The sequence below is a fragment of the Falco biarmicus genome, chromosome 9 (genome assembly GCF_023638135.1).
Source record: "Falco biarmicus isolate bFalBia1 chromosome 9, bFalBia1.pri, whole genome shotgun sequence".
Classification (NCBI taxonomy): Eukaryota; Metazoa; Chordata; class Aves; order Falconiformes; family Falconidae; genus Falco; species Falco biarmicus.
Window position 1 is genome coordinate 34102848 of NC_079296.1, and position 17516 is coordinate 34120363.

General features: G+C 40.4%; 1 protein-coding gene across 2 annotated transcripts in view; it reads left to right on the forward strand.

The window, feature by feature from the left end:
* PRKG1 (protein kinase cGMP-dependent 1) overlaps positions 1-17516 on the forward strand; it is a 508829-nt gene that overhangs the window by 347313 nt on the left and 144000 nt on the right. For both annotated transcript variants that reach the window (XM_056352515.1, XM_056352514.1), the window contains exon 5: positions 1696-1759. In XM_056352515.1, the coding sequence (XP_056208490.1) occupies positions 1696-1759 (64 nt within the window). The remainder of the gene's footprint in view (positions 1-1695; positions 1760-17516) is intronic.

The following is a 17516-nucleotide window of genomic DNA, read 5'->3' on the forward strand; positions in this document are numbered from 1 at the left end:
CATGAATAATGATATTTTTCTGCACTTAGTCGGCCAGTTCTGTCTTGTTGTTTTTTATATACATTCAACTGACTTTTATTTAAACAAATAGTGAAGGCTTCCAAACATTGTAATTCCACTGCAGCATAGCATATGTTTAAGCTAACAAAATCAAATTCTGCTTTAATTGTGCTCACTAATTAAGTTCACCAGATACTTCATGCTTGGCCCCAGACAAAAGCTATCTTCTTAGCTCCCCAAAACGTGGAGAACAACTTCTGTGCCGTTACGTGTTCCCAAGTAAAAAGTGAAGACTTGTGTGAAAGGAAAAACATAATTTATTTTGGGTTATAGTTCCCTTTTGGCAGGAAACTCCTCCCAACAGCTCCCTCCCTCCTCACTTTGCACTCGATCATTAGTGTTCCTGAAATCTGAGCAACACATTGGGGATCTCAGTTTAATATTAGGAGCATAGGGCTATGTTTACACCATGTAATGGAGCATGATAAAGCAGCTCTTGAGTGAACTGTTCTTGGAAATAGCCTTGGTAGAGCTGTATCAGCTCAGTGCTAGGTGTGGGCTAATATTTCATGTAGATGCATTGCTAATTAGTCTACTGATGACAAGTGTTTTTAATTAAAGCAGGTACAGCACTGCTTTTCTATCTCTAGAATGTACATTGTGTCTATGTGTTTTGTTCAGCATCATTTGGGAATACTGATGGACATCAAGGTTTTATGGAAAATAAAGAATGAGAGACTAAGGTATTGCAGAATCACAGCCTGGTTGAGGTTGGCAGGGACCTCTGGAGGTTGTCTGGTCCAACCCCAGTGTTCAAGCAGGGCCACCTGGAGCTGGACCAGGTTGCCCAAGGCCATGTCCAGATGGCTTCCAAATATCTGCAAGGAGGGAGACTCCACAACCTTGCTGGGCAGGCTATAAGGTAGTGAACATACAGTTTCAAGGTCAGGGGACTTGGAGACCCAGGTTCATATCCTTCATCCTGCTCCAGACTGAATTAAATCTCAGTCCTGTGGATACTGGGCCAGTGGGCTTTTTGTTGCTGCATTGCCCTCTCACCTCGACCAGCAGGTCCAGCCTGCTCTGGGAGACCTTTGTTGAGGGAAATGCTGTCAAACAAGTGGGAAAATTGCCTTTTTGGAAAAAGAAAACAAACAAACTTGGATGTAAAACTCCCAATGAAGTCTTCAATAATTCTTACAGTGGTTTGATGCTGGTTTATTGCTGACCCCATACCCTTAGTGGCTTCGTGCTCTGCATTTTTTATGTCTGTGTGGTTTCAGTCAATCTTTTATTGCTGGTTAAGGCTGCTCCTTTTTGCCTTTTTTATTTATTATTATTAATGTCTGGTGGGATGGAAGCAGACCAGGAAAAAATATGCATTTATACATATGACTGAGCAGGTTTGTGGTGCAGATTAATTCCAGTAAATTGTTAACTGATTCTTAGTTATTACCAGCTTTACAAGTGGTTCTCCAGATAACTTACTGCAAGTGGTCTCCCATCATCACAAAAGACATCTTGGCTTCTAAAAGAAGATCAGATATTCATTATATATGCTGCTTTTCTGGTGAATGTTTGTTCAGCCCTGGATGATGAGGGCAAAATCTCTTTGGAAGATAGATGAGAGAAATGCAGCTAGATGTATGACCTAAATAAAGGGATCCATTAATCGAGCTTTCTCTTGTATTGCAGTGTTCCGACATTCCAGAGCCTTCCTGAGGAGATACTTAGTAAGCTTGCAGATGTCCTTGAAGAGGTAAGTGCTTTTAATTTTGAAAGCTAATGAGTTCAGAGTCTGCAGGTCTTCTGGTGGCAACATCCAGGCTCTTCTTTTCCAAAAGAACAGCTTCACAATTTTGCTCCCTGTTATGGTTGACTGTTCCAGCATATGGAGAAGAAGAGAGGAGCTGTGTGAAAAGTGAATCCAGTTTTGAACAGGGCTTACGTATTTTTAATTGGCTTTCTATCCAGTTGTTCATCAGTCATTTCCTGTGGTGTGCAGAAGGGAAACCTTCTTCTCCAGCCCCTGGTTCAGTGGTGAAGTGGGGTGTGAAAATACCATCCCCTTTTAAATTTGATGGGATGCATCTGTTAGAAGGCAATATCAGGCCTCAAAGTGTATGTCATGGAAAAGCTGCTCCTGTGAGAGTTGCAGCAGAGAGAGGCAGTGTAATATATGTTGAGATATTGGACAGTCCAGGTGGAGTTGTGCTTTGCCTACTTGGCTATAACTAGTGTCTTATTAGTGTCAGGCTTTTAATGAGCCTTTATTTAAAAAAAACACCAGACAACACCTCCCCTTCCCCCCCAAAAAACACCAAAGCCCAATATAAACCACAAAAAAACCCAAACAAACAAAAAACCCTACACCCTACCTGACTTCCCCCCTCCCCCCCCCCCAAAAAAAAAAAGAAAGAAACCACCACCCTCCAAAACAGACCAAAAACCTCAACCTTGCCCTGTAAGTGAATGTGTAAAATGGATGTAAAGTATTTGAGTTGCATTGCAGGCAGTTTGTCCCTGTAGTTTATTCACATAGTGCTCTGTTCTGGGCCTGCAGAATTGCATGTGGTTAACAGAAACTATTAATAAAACCTTTCAAAGTGTAGCCCTTTATAATTAAACTGCAGGAAATCTCTGTGTAAAACAATATTTTATTTCATTCCTTGTTTTTTCTCACACATGCCTTGCCATCATGAGCAACCCTAATAACTATGTTTATAGAAAAATGTTCACGTGTACCACCTCTGCATTGATTTTAAGATACGATGCTGCTGACATTTTAAGTTTATTTTTATTTCTTCAGAGCATTGATAGGACATTGTTACTTCTTTTGCCTTTTTATTTAGTCTACAGATAAATTTGTAATCCAAACAAATCAGCTGTTTGTCATACAGAATAATTGCATATCCATAGATAAGCTTTATTTCCTTTACTGCCAGGGAAGTTTCAGATTTAGAGTGAAAAGGCATGTTAACTCGATATGCTATGAATTAAGTTTGCCTATCTCAAAACCACGTGCCTAACCAGAAACAGATAGTTTAATTTACTTGGATCACATAAGCAGCATTAAGCTCCTTATCAAGAGTTAAAGAAAAGAATAAAGTCAATAAAACTTGTCTAGGGACACTTAAAGTTTCAGGGGTGCGTGTCAGATTCATGACAAACATCAATGAAGAAATGAGGCACAAAAGCAGCATCTGTGGGGATAACTCTGTAGCCCTAGGGTGGATGCTATGGAGAGAGAGGCTGGTTGTCCCCATTTGTACTGGGATATGGCTCCCAATTTCCTTCTTGAAATCACTCTTGTTATTCCCTTTGGGTTTGTCTTTGATTTAACAGGCAGTGTTTTACATAAACTAAAAAAAAAATCACTCTACTGTGATACAAGACATTTTGTATTTAACAGTATCTAACCTACTGAAACTAAGTAGCAATAACTTTATTTTATCCTCTCTGTTGCTGTAACAAGGATTGGATAAAAGTGACTGATTTGGCACTGCTTGAGGCCCCGGGGTTGGGGGGTGGGGGATCTCTTTCTTAATGTCAAGATTTCGTGCGGTTTTTCTTTTGATATGGTGCTGTGAATAATGCAACACTTCTGCCCTACATTCTTTAAATAATTTCTAAATACTGTTAACTAAAATCAGAAGCAAGAAAAAAAGCTGGTTTAATTGCCTGTTATCCAAATCAAACTTGGAAATGGCATTGTAGAGATGGGGGGGGGGGGGAAAGGATCAATGTTTGGTAACGTAATTTCATTTCTAGAATTGATGGAAATACTGCAACAAGTTCCTTGGGTAACTTGGCTATTAAGAAAACCCAGGGCAATTTCCTTTTCTCTTGCAGTGGCTTCTGACTTGTGCGAGATCACTCCTATCAGTGAAATTGTTCATAACTTATACACATGAGAGAAGAAACAAGTCTACTGGATTCAGTTTTAGCACATTCAAAGCTAGACTACCTATATACTGTGTTTTTGCCAAGAAATCTCGCAGGAATCTCAAAGCAGCTTTAGGTTACACCCATAGCCCCAATCCGGGATCTGGCAATCACTGCTGGAGCCTGGCACTGCTTTTCCCAGCACCCAAACCTGGCCCTTATGGTCTTCTTCCTTTTCATATTTTAAATTCTATTAATATTTCTCAATGTTATATATTGACAAGCATCAGTGTAATGTATAGCTGACTTTATTAACATCTGTCAAACTGTTGGGTAATGCTGCAGTGATTTTCACCACCATGGGAAGCTGAGCATCCCTTCCAGCACAGAGGTTGATTTAGTTTGATTGTAATGCCATCTCTGCTGAAACAGCACTGCCTGGCCCCTGATTTTATTGCGTTGTTTATCCTCATGCTTGCCAAACATAATGCATGAGGCAACAAGTAGCATGGTTCTGCAATTCAAGATAATTTTAGTTTTACTTGGGTTTTGGTAGCTCAGTGTCTTAAGGACACGAGGTTTAGATCTGCCCGTAGGACAGTCCTCTCAATGCATTTGCAGTCACTTGCCCAAAACCCGGTTGATGCAAAGTTCCTGTGAGATTCATCCAAATTATGGGGTAGGATGAGAAGAAAGGTTTTAATTAGTGGATGTTGAGTCAAAATAAATGCACAGATTTGTGGTCAGTTCAGCCTCCGCTTTGCATAAATTAAGGTATTGGCAATAGGTAGCTGTTTGGGAGAGGCAGCGAAGTAAGGGTTAATGGTGCTCATGCTGTGCAAGGGGTGAAGGACCCAGATTCATCAGTAATTCTTTATGGGGAAAATTTTTAACTTTATTTTTTAGTAGAGCAGTGTGTATCATCCCACCTTTGCTCTTTGTCTGGAATACAAGAGGGAACACATAGCACTAGAGTCCAGTAGAAATTTAATACTTAAATTTTCAGACTCAAATTAGTATTCTCCCTGATGGTTTACTATTTTTTTTTATTTCTTAGCGCCTGCTTTATTGTATCTGTCTTCAGTTGAAAAAGCCTTTCTTGACCTGTCTCCGACTTCTCAAGCATCATGCCTTGCGCTGCTCCTTCCTAAAAATCCCTGTTGCTCAATACCTCTGGCACATGTGCTCACAGCTCCCTTGCTTAACAGTGTTGAAACAGTGCCAAAATAGTTTCACAGTACTGTATTTTGGTAAAGAAAATCAACATATTTATGTTTAAATATTGGAGGATTAATGTAGTTGAAGAAGATAACAGCTGCCAGGACGCTGCTTAAACACAGCTGTGTGCCTTACCCCCGTCTGAGTGCTGTGTAGGGATAAATACCTGAACTAGTATTTTATCTTTACTCTGGATGAATGCAAATCTCCTTTGGAAAACAGTGAAAGTGCCTTCTTACACATGATTTTTATTCATGAAACATCTGAATAATTTTTGTTTGCTTGGGTGAAAGAGGGGAATTTGTTTGCAAATGGAAAGACTCAAGGTATATGATTAATAGCCAGGCTTAAAAATCCTTTTTTGTTTGCATTTTATGAATGTGAAAAACTTTGTGAAAATGCAAAAGCTTTGACCTTTCTTTCCCCACTTTTGAAGGTTTTTGAAATGGTTTATGATTGTTTCCTGATTTTTCTTAGGGTTTTAAAAAAAAAAAAAAAAGAAAAAAGTAAAAAAGTCTTTCTTTCTCCATGAGGCAGCTCTAATATGTATCGGCTATATATCACAAAAAATAAATGCATTTTTGGTAACAAACAGGGTTTTTTTTTCTGAGAATATGTAGCCTTAGCGTTATGGCACTTCATTATAATGTGGGCAGTTTATAACAGAAGGAAATTTATAACAGAAGGAAAGTATTGATTATTTATTTTTTTAAAGGAAGCTCAAATTCATTGGAACCCCCATAGAAAAACTTAGAGCAACCGAGGTGCTGTCCACATACTTGGCACTAGTGCCAACATTTAGGGCCCTGTCCCCTGTGCCAGCCCCTGAACTGGAAGGTAGCGCAGTAGCATAGCTGCCCTGATGGAAATTTGAGAGGAGAGGGGAGAGCATCTTCCCCAGCTTTAGGTCTCAGGTTTTCCTCCTCTTTTTCTCATGGGAATGGAGAAACTAGTATCTATAAGGACTCCGAGGTATTGTAAAAAGCCCTTCTGGGTTTTGGCACTATTAGTATTACATGGACAGCATGCATGCAGTGTCTCACCCAGTGATTATCTCAAAGGTGCTAGTGTTGCCAGTAGTTCTAGTCTTTATGGGTTAACTCCATTTGTTAAAATGAAATTAAATCATTTTGGAAGGAGGATGGCAAGTCTGTAAGAAGTAGATCAACTTGCCAGGAACTGCACTGCAGGCAAGAGAATAAAAAAGGGAATTTATGGTCATGGAGGAGAAAAACCAAATAAAAATTGCCAAGCACCCAGCCTCTGGTATAGTTTCTCAAGATGTGACTCCTCATGGTAAGCACCTATATGTGCTTTGTCTCCCTATAGAGTAGCAGGGTGCCTATAGACCATACATTTGCCCAGTATTAAGCACATCTGCTTTGTCGTGGTGATTGGGATGGGGGGGAAATCAGACGAGTGGCACTTGGCTGATGGAGCAAAAGTGGCATTTTTACCCGCTGTGCTCCCAGTTAAAGCCTGGCTCCTGTTTTTGTGAGGTTGTACATACGAGAACAAGTAGGAACTGCAGCAGTTGCATGCAGGGTGGCAGTGGACGAACCTTCTCTTTTATCAGTGGCCTTCAGCTCTGGCCATGCATTTGGAGGAACTTTCCAGGAGCTCACCAGGAGGAAACTAGTACTTCAGGCAGGAGGCAGGAGAATAGATGCTGAGAAGAGGGAAACCAGTGGGCAGGCAGAAGGACAGCTGAGCTTGAGAAGGTGTTTGAAACCTCTGGAGGAAGAGGAAGGTCAGTCCAGGGTCTTTGTTCCTGGTGTGACTGAGGACTGAGCTAGTAGTGGGCATGGGCAGTGCTCAGAGACTGCTCTGGGCTGGCATCTTTTTCTTTTTTTTTCTTCTTCATTTTTTTTTTTACTCTCTTTGGGGCAAAACCTAGTGATTACTTTTCCATCCTGAAGTTAGTTAATTTTGTGGTGGTGTTTTTTCTTCTTTCAAGAGTATTCTCTGTGTTATTCAAATGTAAAGCTTATATCCTTGAAAGATTTATATCTCAGTAGTTCAGGTAACAATAAGTATAATTAAGGTTGCTTGACCTTGTCTTTTCTGAAACCATTTGCAGCTGCTTGTAAGTTTGAGGACTTATCCATTTGATCTAAAATTATTCACTGTGACTGGTGGCCTACAGGTGTTTTTCCTTTTTTCTTTTTTTTTTTTTCCCCAACTCAAACTACTAGTCCTCTTTCAAAGGAGGAGATTGCTGTGCCTGTACATCAGTGATGGACTTATTACCAACCTGAATATTTGTTCCAGTTCCATTGAGTTATGTAGAGCTTTCAGGGCAGGGGTAAGGGGCAGAAATTCAGAGAGCCTAGGGGAGCTGGAGAAAATAATCTGTGATCTGAAAGTTTTGTAGTTATAAATACACAGGAGGGGGTTGAATTAAGATTTCATTGGCTTTTTCAACTCTAGCATTTTCTAAATCCTGTGTACTTCATGTTCCTTCACTGTTTGGGATTTAGCGTTATTAATCCATATGAGATGTTGTATATATGAATCTGACCAGTTTGAGCAAGAGAAAGCAACAAATGCAGTTTCAGTTTGGTTTCCAAAATACTGGACATTCTTTATGCATAGATAATGTCAAATCTAGCGTACGTCAAATGGATTATTCTTGTATATTGTGTATCCAGAACCCTAGACAGCTTTTTCATATATATTATTGCTGTATGTATATAAAGTTATATATATAATGTTTTATGATATGTTGCAAATATGAAATATATAAATATAAAATAGATACTTAATGTGACTTAATTGCCCAAATCAAGTATGCAGACCACTTCATTAACTAGCCCTAGGTTTTCCTTGCTGTAACTGTGCAGTTTGGCTTGGGAGCGTGTTAGGGCTGTGAGACTGCCATTCTCCATGTCTCCCAGCATTCATTTTAGAAATTATTTCACTCAAAGCATTGATACTTCAAAATTTCAATTTAATTTAATGCGTTACAGAGGTCCAAGTGCCAGTAATGTGCTTCCTCCAAACCCAGGCAGCTATGATTTGGCTACCTCGCTGATCCCCATGCGTATATGGTCATAGACAAATGGCACTGCCAAGCTATTTGAGTAGTACAAGTGAAGAGAAGTGTGTTAAATGCTGCAGGCGGATGATGCCAAGCCTGAAAACTCTGTTCTTGCAGCTCACTGGCTGCATGCAGAGCACATCTTGTGAGTGTGATCTCAAAGTGCTGAAAGCATGGATCACAGCGCCTGTCTGCAGCCATTTCGTTAGTGGCACTGTAAATTTATGTGATGAGTGTTGCTTGCCACTCTTCCCCCCCCCCCCCCCCCCCCCCCCAGTAATTAATTTAATAACATTCAAATGGTAAAAGAAAAACAAAATTCATCTCTGTTGCTAGTGGTGCTCCTTCCATCTCAGCTCATGAAGAGCAGCGGCGATCTTGGAGAAAATTTCATTACATCATACAGCTTCACAAGCTGGCTTGGGCAGACTTTTTTTTTTTTGCCAGCCTTCATGAGAAGATGCTAACTATCCTTCTTGCTCCATCTTGTGAAGTTAGTATGGATCAGAAATTCTTAGGATGCCTCCATTTAATTAACGAGTCTGAATACAATCCTCCTTTTATGCAGAATTGCATGGCAACAGTGAATAGAACAGGAAAAATATGTGAAATTAATTAGCATTTTTTTTTCTGCCTAAGTAAGACTGAGGATCACTCTTAGTTGAAAGAAACCAGGTCTATGTAGTCCGTTGCTCATCCATCGTGCAGGTAACGGTACATTCTGTCTAGACCAAAGCTGATCAGCAGCATGTATTGACCTGATTTAGAGGCACAAACTAGATTTGAGAGGGAATTAGAATTACACTGGGAAGAGTAAAATGTTTTTGTTAGGAAAAAACTTATTATTTATCTTTTTTTATTAAAGGTAACACTCTGAGGTATATTTGCCAAAGGAGCTATGGGATATAGTTAGAGAAGTACTGCCTGTGGAGGCAACAAAACAGATTCAGTCACAATTGATTTAATCATATATGGACAAAATTTTAACTTAATTTGTACTTATAGTGATTTTTAAAATTACGGTCATGAAAACATAGCTTTGTTTTTACAAGTGCTCCAGGAAAAAAGATTTTGGGATCTACTGCAAAAACAAAAAAAAGTATTAGAAAATAAAATGCTGTTGGAAAAAATTATGTGCAATCATGTACTGATTGCATGTACTGGATTGCAAAGTCTGCAGCAGTGGAGTAGAATAGTATCCTTACGTCACTGACAAACTTCTTCTGGCCTTTAAACCTATGGAATATGGGTGTACTTATAGTGCACATATGCTGTATTTTCCACCACAAATGGCAGCTGTTCAGAGGTTGAAAAACAATTTCTTCCAGTGTGAAAAACAAGGAGTGCTGATCGAATTGGAAGATACCGCTTCCTCTTTCAGTTTTTTTATCACAGTACAAAATACAGATGAATTACCTCAATCTAATTTTAAAAGATATTAGGGAGAAGAAGAGAGAAGCATGATTATTTCTGTGTAGATGATAACATGACTGTGTAGTGATGCTTTAGAAGCTGCTCTAGCACTTGCATTGGGATTAAAGGTGTCAATTTGATATGTTTTCTTTTTGATTTTCTTCATTGTGGGCACTGACCATTTAAAGGCAATTACAAGCTCACGCTTAAGTTATCACAGCAGAGGAAAGAGGTTAAATACTCCCGGGTCCCAGCAGATCCTTGTCAGGAACATTGTCATCCATGTGCATGTTATAATGACCATCCTGATTGTTCTGTTCTTCTGCAGTGGCAGAAATGAAGGAGGTGTTTCTTCACACAGCAGTTAATCAATCTGCAAAACTTATTGTTAAAGGGTGATGCAGATGAAGAAAGGCTTTGTGGGTTGAAGAGGATACTTGGATCCTCTTGGATACATTATCCGCTGAGATAGCTAAATTGAGAATCTCAGTGCACAAGTTGTGAGGTTCTGCTCAATCTTCAAGCTCATGGGCTCAGAGCAAGACTGACAAGGATCTAGTAAGCTCTTCATACGAGTAACAAAGAAATCATTAAGAAGTTATTGCCCGATGAAGTAGCTTGCAATCAAACACAAAATTTCATCAGGTGAATGGTTCAGTCTAACTAGAGCATAATCTTTTATTTGGATTTGACGCTGTTACTTCGTTTGAAAGTGAGTTGAAGGACAACAGGACAAGTTGTCTGTTAAAATCAAAATTTGCGACCAAACTGAAGAAGCCATCTAACTCTCCCATCCTGCTAAAAAATGCATGTGATTATTTTGATGGTTTCCATGGTCACTCCATCCTGGCGGAAATGAAACCCTAGAAAAACTAAATGAGATGATGCTGATACAGGGTACAATTACAGACACACACACACGCCCCTTACTTGTTCGAGATCTGGTACCCACAGTGCATCCCACTGCACTTTTTCTTCAGTGAGAGTGGGGCAGAAAGCTGCCTTTCGGGCAGGCAGCACTGGATCTCTGCAAACAAAAATCAATCAAGTCTTCTATGAATAACGGCTATGGAGAAACAGAGTGAGAGGGAAAAATGTGGCTAAATATTTATCTAGGTAATATGGCTGAGGAAAACAGATGCTGCTGGCTAGAATAAAGGCACTGGCAAGTCAAGATTTAATCAAGTCCTTGACTGATTGGCTCCTTATTCTCAATTTTATTCCTTTTCTGGAAGAGTATCATGCAGGAAATGCTGGAACTATAGCAAAAGAGCATATAGACTTCTTTAGAAAAATAACATAGGAGTGTTTGTAAATAGGGAAAACATTCTAAAAAATATGGATATAGGCTTTAGTATAAAGATGAGTTTAGTAGGCATGTATGAGGAGATAGCAATTTCTCTGTTCTTTTCAAAATGTAGATGTCATAATGAACATAGGGAAGAGGTTCAGCATCCGTATGGCTGGAAATTTGAATGACTTATATATTATCTGTCTTGGGGGGAAAAAAAACCGAAAAGGAAAAAAACCCCAACCAACCAACAACAAAAAAAATCCCCCAGAAAACCCAACAACAAAACAAAACAACAACAAAAAAACAAACCCAAAAAACCCACCAAACCCTCACCTGTTCAAGGGTTGCTGAGTTTGGATCCCTGCAGACCTTTGCTGAGACTTGGTTGGATCTAACGGGCAAAAAATAAGACTTTGATTAAAACCAGCAGGATCTGTGCCATGAAGCTCCTCTGAATGCTAGTTTTCCTTTCTAGTTTACTGGGGCTCCTTGCTGGCAGTAGGTAAGCTCTGGTTTGAACCGTTGGCATCAGTGGGAACTAGGGGTGGATTCACCCTTCAGCAAACCGCTGAAGCAAGGGGTTACTTCTGCCTCGTGGCAGAGGCAAGTGAAGGGGAGAGGTGGTGGGGCAGGACCTCTCCCTTTGGCTTGGGCCGGCTGACGTGGATCGCAGCCCCTGCTCAGTATGAAGGACAGAGACTAATGGCACTGATGGAACAATGATTAAAACCATTGTATACAGAAAAGTACCTTAGACCCTGGCTGTGAATATTTTTGTCTACAGCTAGGGTGATCCTTTAGTGCTGCAAGTAATTATGTTTTGTTTCTTCATGTGTATCTCTAAAATAAATTACACTTGTGTTCTGCTTATCACAGGAAAGTTTTCTTTAGAAATAGCTTAATATTTTTACCTTGACAAGCCTTGGCTAAGTGTGTTGAAGGTTAGTTTTGAAATTCTTTAAGGCTTGTTCATCTTTCTTGGGCTCCCTTTCTGTTTCATGCTACAGGGGACCTACAGGGTCTCACGGGCGTTGGCATTGCAGGGTTTGCTGTGCCTCCAGTTTAGGAAGAAATACTCTCTTGTTCCTGATGCACCCCATTCCCTACCAAGGTCTCAGTAAGTCCACCCCGGCTTTTAAAACCTTAGCTGCTGCCCTTGCAGCTTTGCTGAGACATGTCTTGTTTCATCCGCTGGACCCTATGGGTCAGCTGGGTCTTTCTCTTGCCCTTTCTCCACAAAGTCTTTACTGCCTTTTCTTCCCAGTCCTCTCTTTCTCATCATTTACCATCAAACCCCTCTTTTCTCCGATAAAACCCCTGTAATGAACACATGTGAAGCCATTTCCATGACTTCCACCTGCTCAGCACAGGTAACAGCCTCAGGTCTTGCCACAGTGGGACCTGTTGGGTGTTGGCAGTGGACACAGCTGATGAGCAACGTGAACGCGGTGGTCACAGAGGCATCTGTCAGATATGCTTTCTAGTCAGGGAATTATGTTCTCCTTTTAACTGATTTTTATGAAATTAATTTTAACATCTCTCAAGAAGTAGCTTGCATTTACACTGAAAATCCCAGTGGCTTCAGTCGGATCTCTTTCCAGAGGTTTTCCACGGGGAGCCAGATTACTCTGGAGGCAGTAGAAGTTTATTGTTATTTAATTTACTGTCAGAAGTACTGCTGCCCTTTTCTCTGGGCTTATTTCCTAAACCACAAACATAGGATCTGGGTTGGTTTTTTTCCAGTGTAAATTGTAAAATCCACTGAAGTTAGGTCAAAGCACCCCAGCTGGAGAGTTAAATCTCCTACAGCCATTCAAAGCGCGTGGATATATGTATTAATGTAAATCTCTATAAGAATCCCAAAGGGCACTCAGAAGGGTAGGAGTCTGGCATTGTAAAGAAAGATTTTCTCAGCTGCTAACGCAGCACAGTAGTTTGCCATGCTTTTGCGGAGCCACCTGGAGAAGCTGTAGCCTGCTCATTAGCATCAAATATTGGCTATCCTGTCTGTTGAACAGCACCCACCAATGAAGATGCAAAAGCCAAGACTGGAGCCTGAATTTTCAAGTGTGGTGTTTGTACTGTGAAAACTTTCCTTACGTATCTTCCAAAGAGTTTTATAGTTCTCTGTTTTTCAGCTGCCTTTCAGGTGGCATCATCTTTCCAGTTTATTACACTGTCCCCCTGCATTAGCCATCTTTCATTAATAAAGACCTTTTGGTCAGATCAGTGCATAGAAAAAGCCACTACAGCAATGATGTGCATGTGGTGAAGACAGTATCATGGAACAGTTTTCAGCAGAATAGATGAAAAATTACTGAAATCCTGCTTTGAGCTCCAGTATTTTATTTTTATTATTTTTGGTAACAGTGGGTTGAGTGGATGGTAAAGCTTTCTGTAGTAAGTTGCTGATAAAATGCTAATTTATAAAGCTGCCACACTTTCCATTGCTGCTCTCGGGTTATGCAGGTTTTGGGGCATAAATGTTTGTTTGCTCTTTGACAGGTTGGATTAAACCCAGCTCTGGCCTATCTGAAATATATTTTTATGCTCTCTGTAAGTGGATTCTTCAGGCAGTCTGTCACAGCTATAAAAGAAAAGGGAAAAAAACCACCAAAACAACAAACAAACCCAAAGAATACATGAAATTGTTTTATGTTGGTAATCTTAGATATTTTCCAGGGTTTCACAGATACGAAGTAAAGGAGTTAAGTCATATCATTTGCACTGGCCGGTTTGCAGGCTCTCTTCAGAAACACACAAGATGGATGTGAATTTTTTATATTCACATATAGTAATTAATTAATTAATTAATGACCCCTGACAGCAGGGAGGTCACAGGGTGCAGTTCAGGAGATCCAAGTAAACATCTCCTCTGTGATCTAGCCATGTGCTTGATTGAGGCTTTGCAGCATACATTTGGGCAAAAGCACGTGGATTCTGTTTTTCTATGCATTTTATTTGCTGCCTTTGCCTGCGGACAGGTCAGGGCCAATGGATTGGTGGTTGCCCTTCACTTCTTGTGTTGAGCAATTACAATATACTCAATTCAAACTGGAATATAAATCAGATTTGTGGATATGTGGTGGTTTCATTTGCAGCCGGTGTGGCTCAGCTTGAGACCCTCTCCCCAGCAGCACCCAGAGCCGAGGCTGCCAATGTCCTTGGGATATGGGCAATGCCTGTGGGCCAGAAATGCTGTTGGGATTTTTCCCTTTCCATCTGAGTAAGTTTAGAATTGAACTAGAAAATCTAGATCAGACATTAGAAAAGAAATAGTCTTCTAAAAGTCCATGTTCTTCTAGAGCTATATCAGCAGCAAGGTATGGCACTGCCTTGCTCCGATGTGATGGGCAGGGTACAAATTCATATAGCAAACAATCAATTTTTAAAATAGTAGTGATAATCCTTTGTCTACTGATTTTAAGATAAAGCTGTGCAATGTTAAAGAACTAATATCTATAAAAAAAACCCCAACCACAAAACCCACATGAACATCTGCAACAGTCTTGGTTCCTCCTGCACCAGGCACCTAAGCTCAGGGCTAGCAGCCTGGTTTGTATGGGGTGTCTCTGGTGCCTGATACCAGGATTAAAAACAAGCTTTTCTGACAACCTGAGTTCTCTCAGCCACCTAATGATTTATGGGATGGATCTCCCCATTGATGAGGTACCTTGCTTAGTGCCATGGCTTTTGTGCAGGCATGGGGGAGAAGGAGGCTTAGGGTTTTGGTGTGGTGGCTTCATGGGAAGCCTTGAGGGAGGGTGGGCATGTTTCTGGTCTGCTGAACATCTCCCGTGAGTTTATTTTAATAGCAGTTTCCAAAAATCTCTAAATTTAGCCCACATATCACTAGTTACATACACACATAGGCTAATTTAGGTGTCAGTGAAACAAAGAAACAAAATCCAGCCTTGCGCTTACTTGAAAATAGTCTGATTTCCAGTCTAACCCTGAATGGTCTGAAGCAGAAGTGAATTGTTTCTAATAAAGCTCCTTTTATCTGTGAGGTGCAGACAATGCACTTTTATCTGTAAAGGCAGAAAAATAGAATTAGCAGTTATATTAAAAAACAAATATTAATTAAGCTGATGAGTGTTTTCCCTTTGATTCAAACTTCATTCCACTGGTTTCTCCTATACCATTGCCCACAGTGACACCTACTGGCATTTGGAATAGGGCTGGCTTGCAGGCTGTGGTCTGGTGAGTAAGTCATGCCAGGGATTAATTAGGAAAAATGAAGACAACAGCGAATGTGGTCGTGGAGACAACTGTGGCTATCCAGGGAATGTCCACCAAGCTTTGAACCCTGGCGCTCTGCTCTGCACCGGGACATCAAGCTTTGAGTCTTCATGCAGCAGCTGAAGAAGACCCACTAGCAATGGAGCTGGTCATTAAATTCCAGCTTTGTGCTTGGCAAAAGATCGAGAATTAAAATGTGGGCGTCCTCCTCCCTTCCCCAGACCTTTATGGCTTCTCAAAACACACCCCGGCTAGCAAGTGTTTCTTTTTTCAGGGAGTTTATTTTCATTGGGAAATGAACTTGCTCACACTCACTTGAGTAGATTTCATTTTTGTGCCTGTACATTATTAAACATTCAATTAAGGTCTTGGGGATATATTTGAACTAACTTCTTATTTCCCACTATTGGTGCAGTATTTGCAGTATCTCTGAGTTGTAGTAATAGTAATTGAAAAGTGTCTTTATGATAGCAGAAAGCAATTTCATCCTTAATCCATGAAATAGTAGGCACTGGATATCTTAATAGATAACCACAAGACTAAGCTACTGAAGGAAGGGAGAAAGACATTAGAAATGGAGTTACTGATGTGGTAAAACTGAAATGGCCTTATTTCTATACAGCACAGAATGCAGCAAAACACCATTTGAGATAAGGTTTCTTATTTACATTCTTAATACTTTGTGGCTTTCTGTTCTGATTAATAGGGTATTTCCTGTGAATCTTCCTGGAGTGGAATTTCTTACCACCGTAGGGGTCAGTTCCTGTCTGCCATATCGGACTTGGGAGGGACACAAGGCCAGAAGCAGTGACTGGTGATTGCAGGGCTATGTGCTGATGCAGTAAGTTTATCAGTCACCACGATAGACTGCTTGGTAATGGCCAAGTCCTCCTCCCACGCTGCCTTTTGGTGGGAATGGGATGCCTTTCTGGAGGAGAAGCTGTTTGGTTTGACTGGGTATGAGTTCTCAGGTTACATGAAGGGGATTTTGGTTTTGGCTTTATGTGTTTCTGAGGATTAGCTGATTCGGGTGGTTCCTTCTGACCCTAAAATGTATGAAATTCAAAATGTGTTTCTTTAGAGTTCCTAAAGAGAAATCTTTAGAGTTTCCAGGGAGATGAGCACTGGTTGGAACTTCTGCCTCTCGTTTCAAGTCTTAGGGGATTATGGAAACAAGAGCATGGGACTGTATTTGGTGGTCATACACAGGGTTTTGGATATATGGCTTCAGACGCTGTAGTAGTAGAACTGAGATGAAACTCATCATCTCAAAACATTGTCACGAGAGGCTACTGAAAATGATATAATTTAAGCTTGGAGGTGAACCTTTTTGTAGAGCATTCCTGTAACAGATCTTCTTCCTTGCCTTTTCTGGAGCATCCCCATAACAGATCTTTTTTTTACCTTGAAGGAAGGGTTTGACTGGGATGGGCTCCCTAACCTTTTGGTTCCTGGCAAATCCTTGGCTGTATTGTGGAGCTGAAGGTAGCACCAGGGCCGTGCCAATTGACATTGATAACTGATATCTGGAATGAAATCAAGGTGTGGGCTTTCATAAAATAAAAATAGATCTTATGATCAAAATGTACAGAAATTAAGTATGATAGCAGAGGAAATTATCCTTTAAAATGCATACTTGGATCAGAAAATGTGTATTTCTCCAAGAATTTAAAAGAAAATGTAAAAGAAATAGAGATACCTATTGTTTTGGGCTGTACATAATGCAATATTGCAGTAGTATACAGCAAAGTATATTTAACCTGATCTTTCTGACATTGGAGTGGAGTCCAGGTTCGTATATGCTCTGGCACAATTTTAAGCAGCCTATTAAATACCTATTTAGGCAACCTGAATTGCTGGTATAGCCCATAACCTAAGCATGATACAGCATAATGAATTGGGGCTGACATAGTTTAATCCCGTGATGTCCTCTCCTTGGTTGTTTTGCCTCCCTCACTGGTGAGAGGTTTGGAAAGGTAAAGGCAAAGCCTGGCCCGGTAGTATATGCACACCAAGAACTCCAGGTGGAATTTACAGGTTTCCTTCATATCCTTGAAAGCCGGCTCAGATTACTCCTTCATTGCTTTCTGTCAAGTGGAAATACTCAAAATACTCAGACCTAACTTGCCAGCATGGCAAGAAGACTAATACTATTCTATATTTTTTTTTAAAAAAGGAGAGTTTTGCAAACCTGATGAATAGTGAGGAAGTTGGCCATCTTTTTCTGAGACAGGTTTTTTTACATAAGGTTACTTGTGGCCAGATCTCAGAGTTACATTGTGGACAAGAAGAAGACCCATCTTTGCAATGGGTAAATGCTCATTGTCCTTGGTATTACACACCAGATGTGAGGTGAAGGGTCAGAGCGCCCTGGGTTAAGTTAGCATCTCCCCAGAGCCTCCTGCTAGATGCACTAAAGAGCAC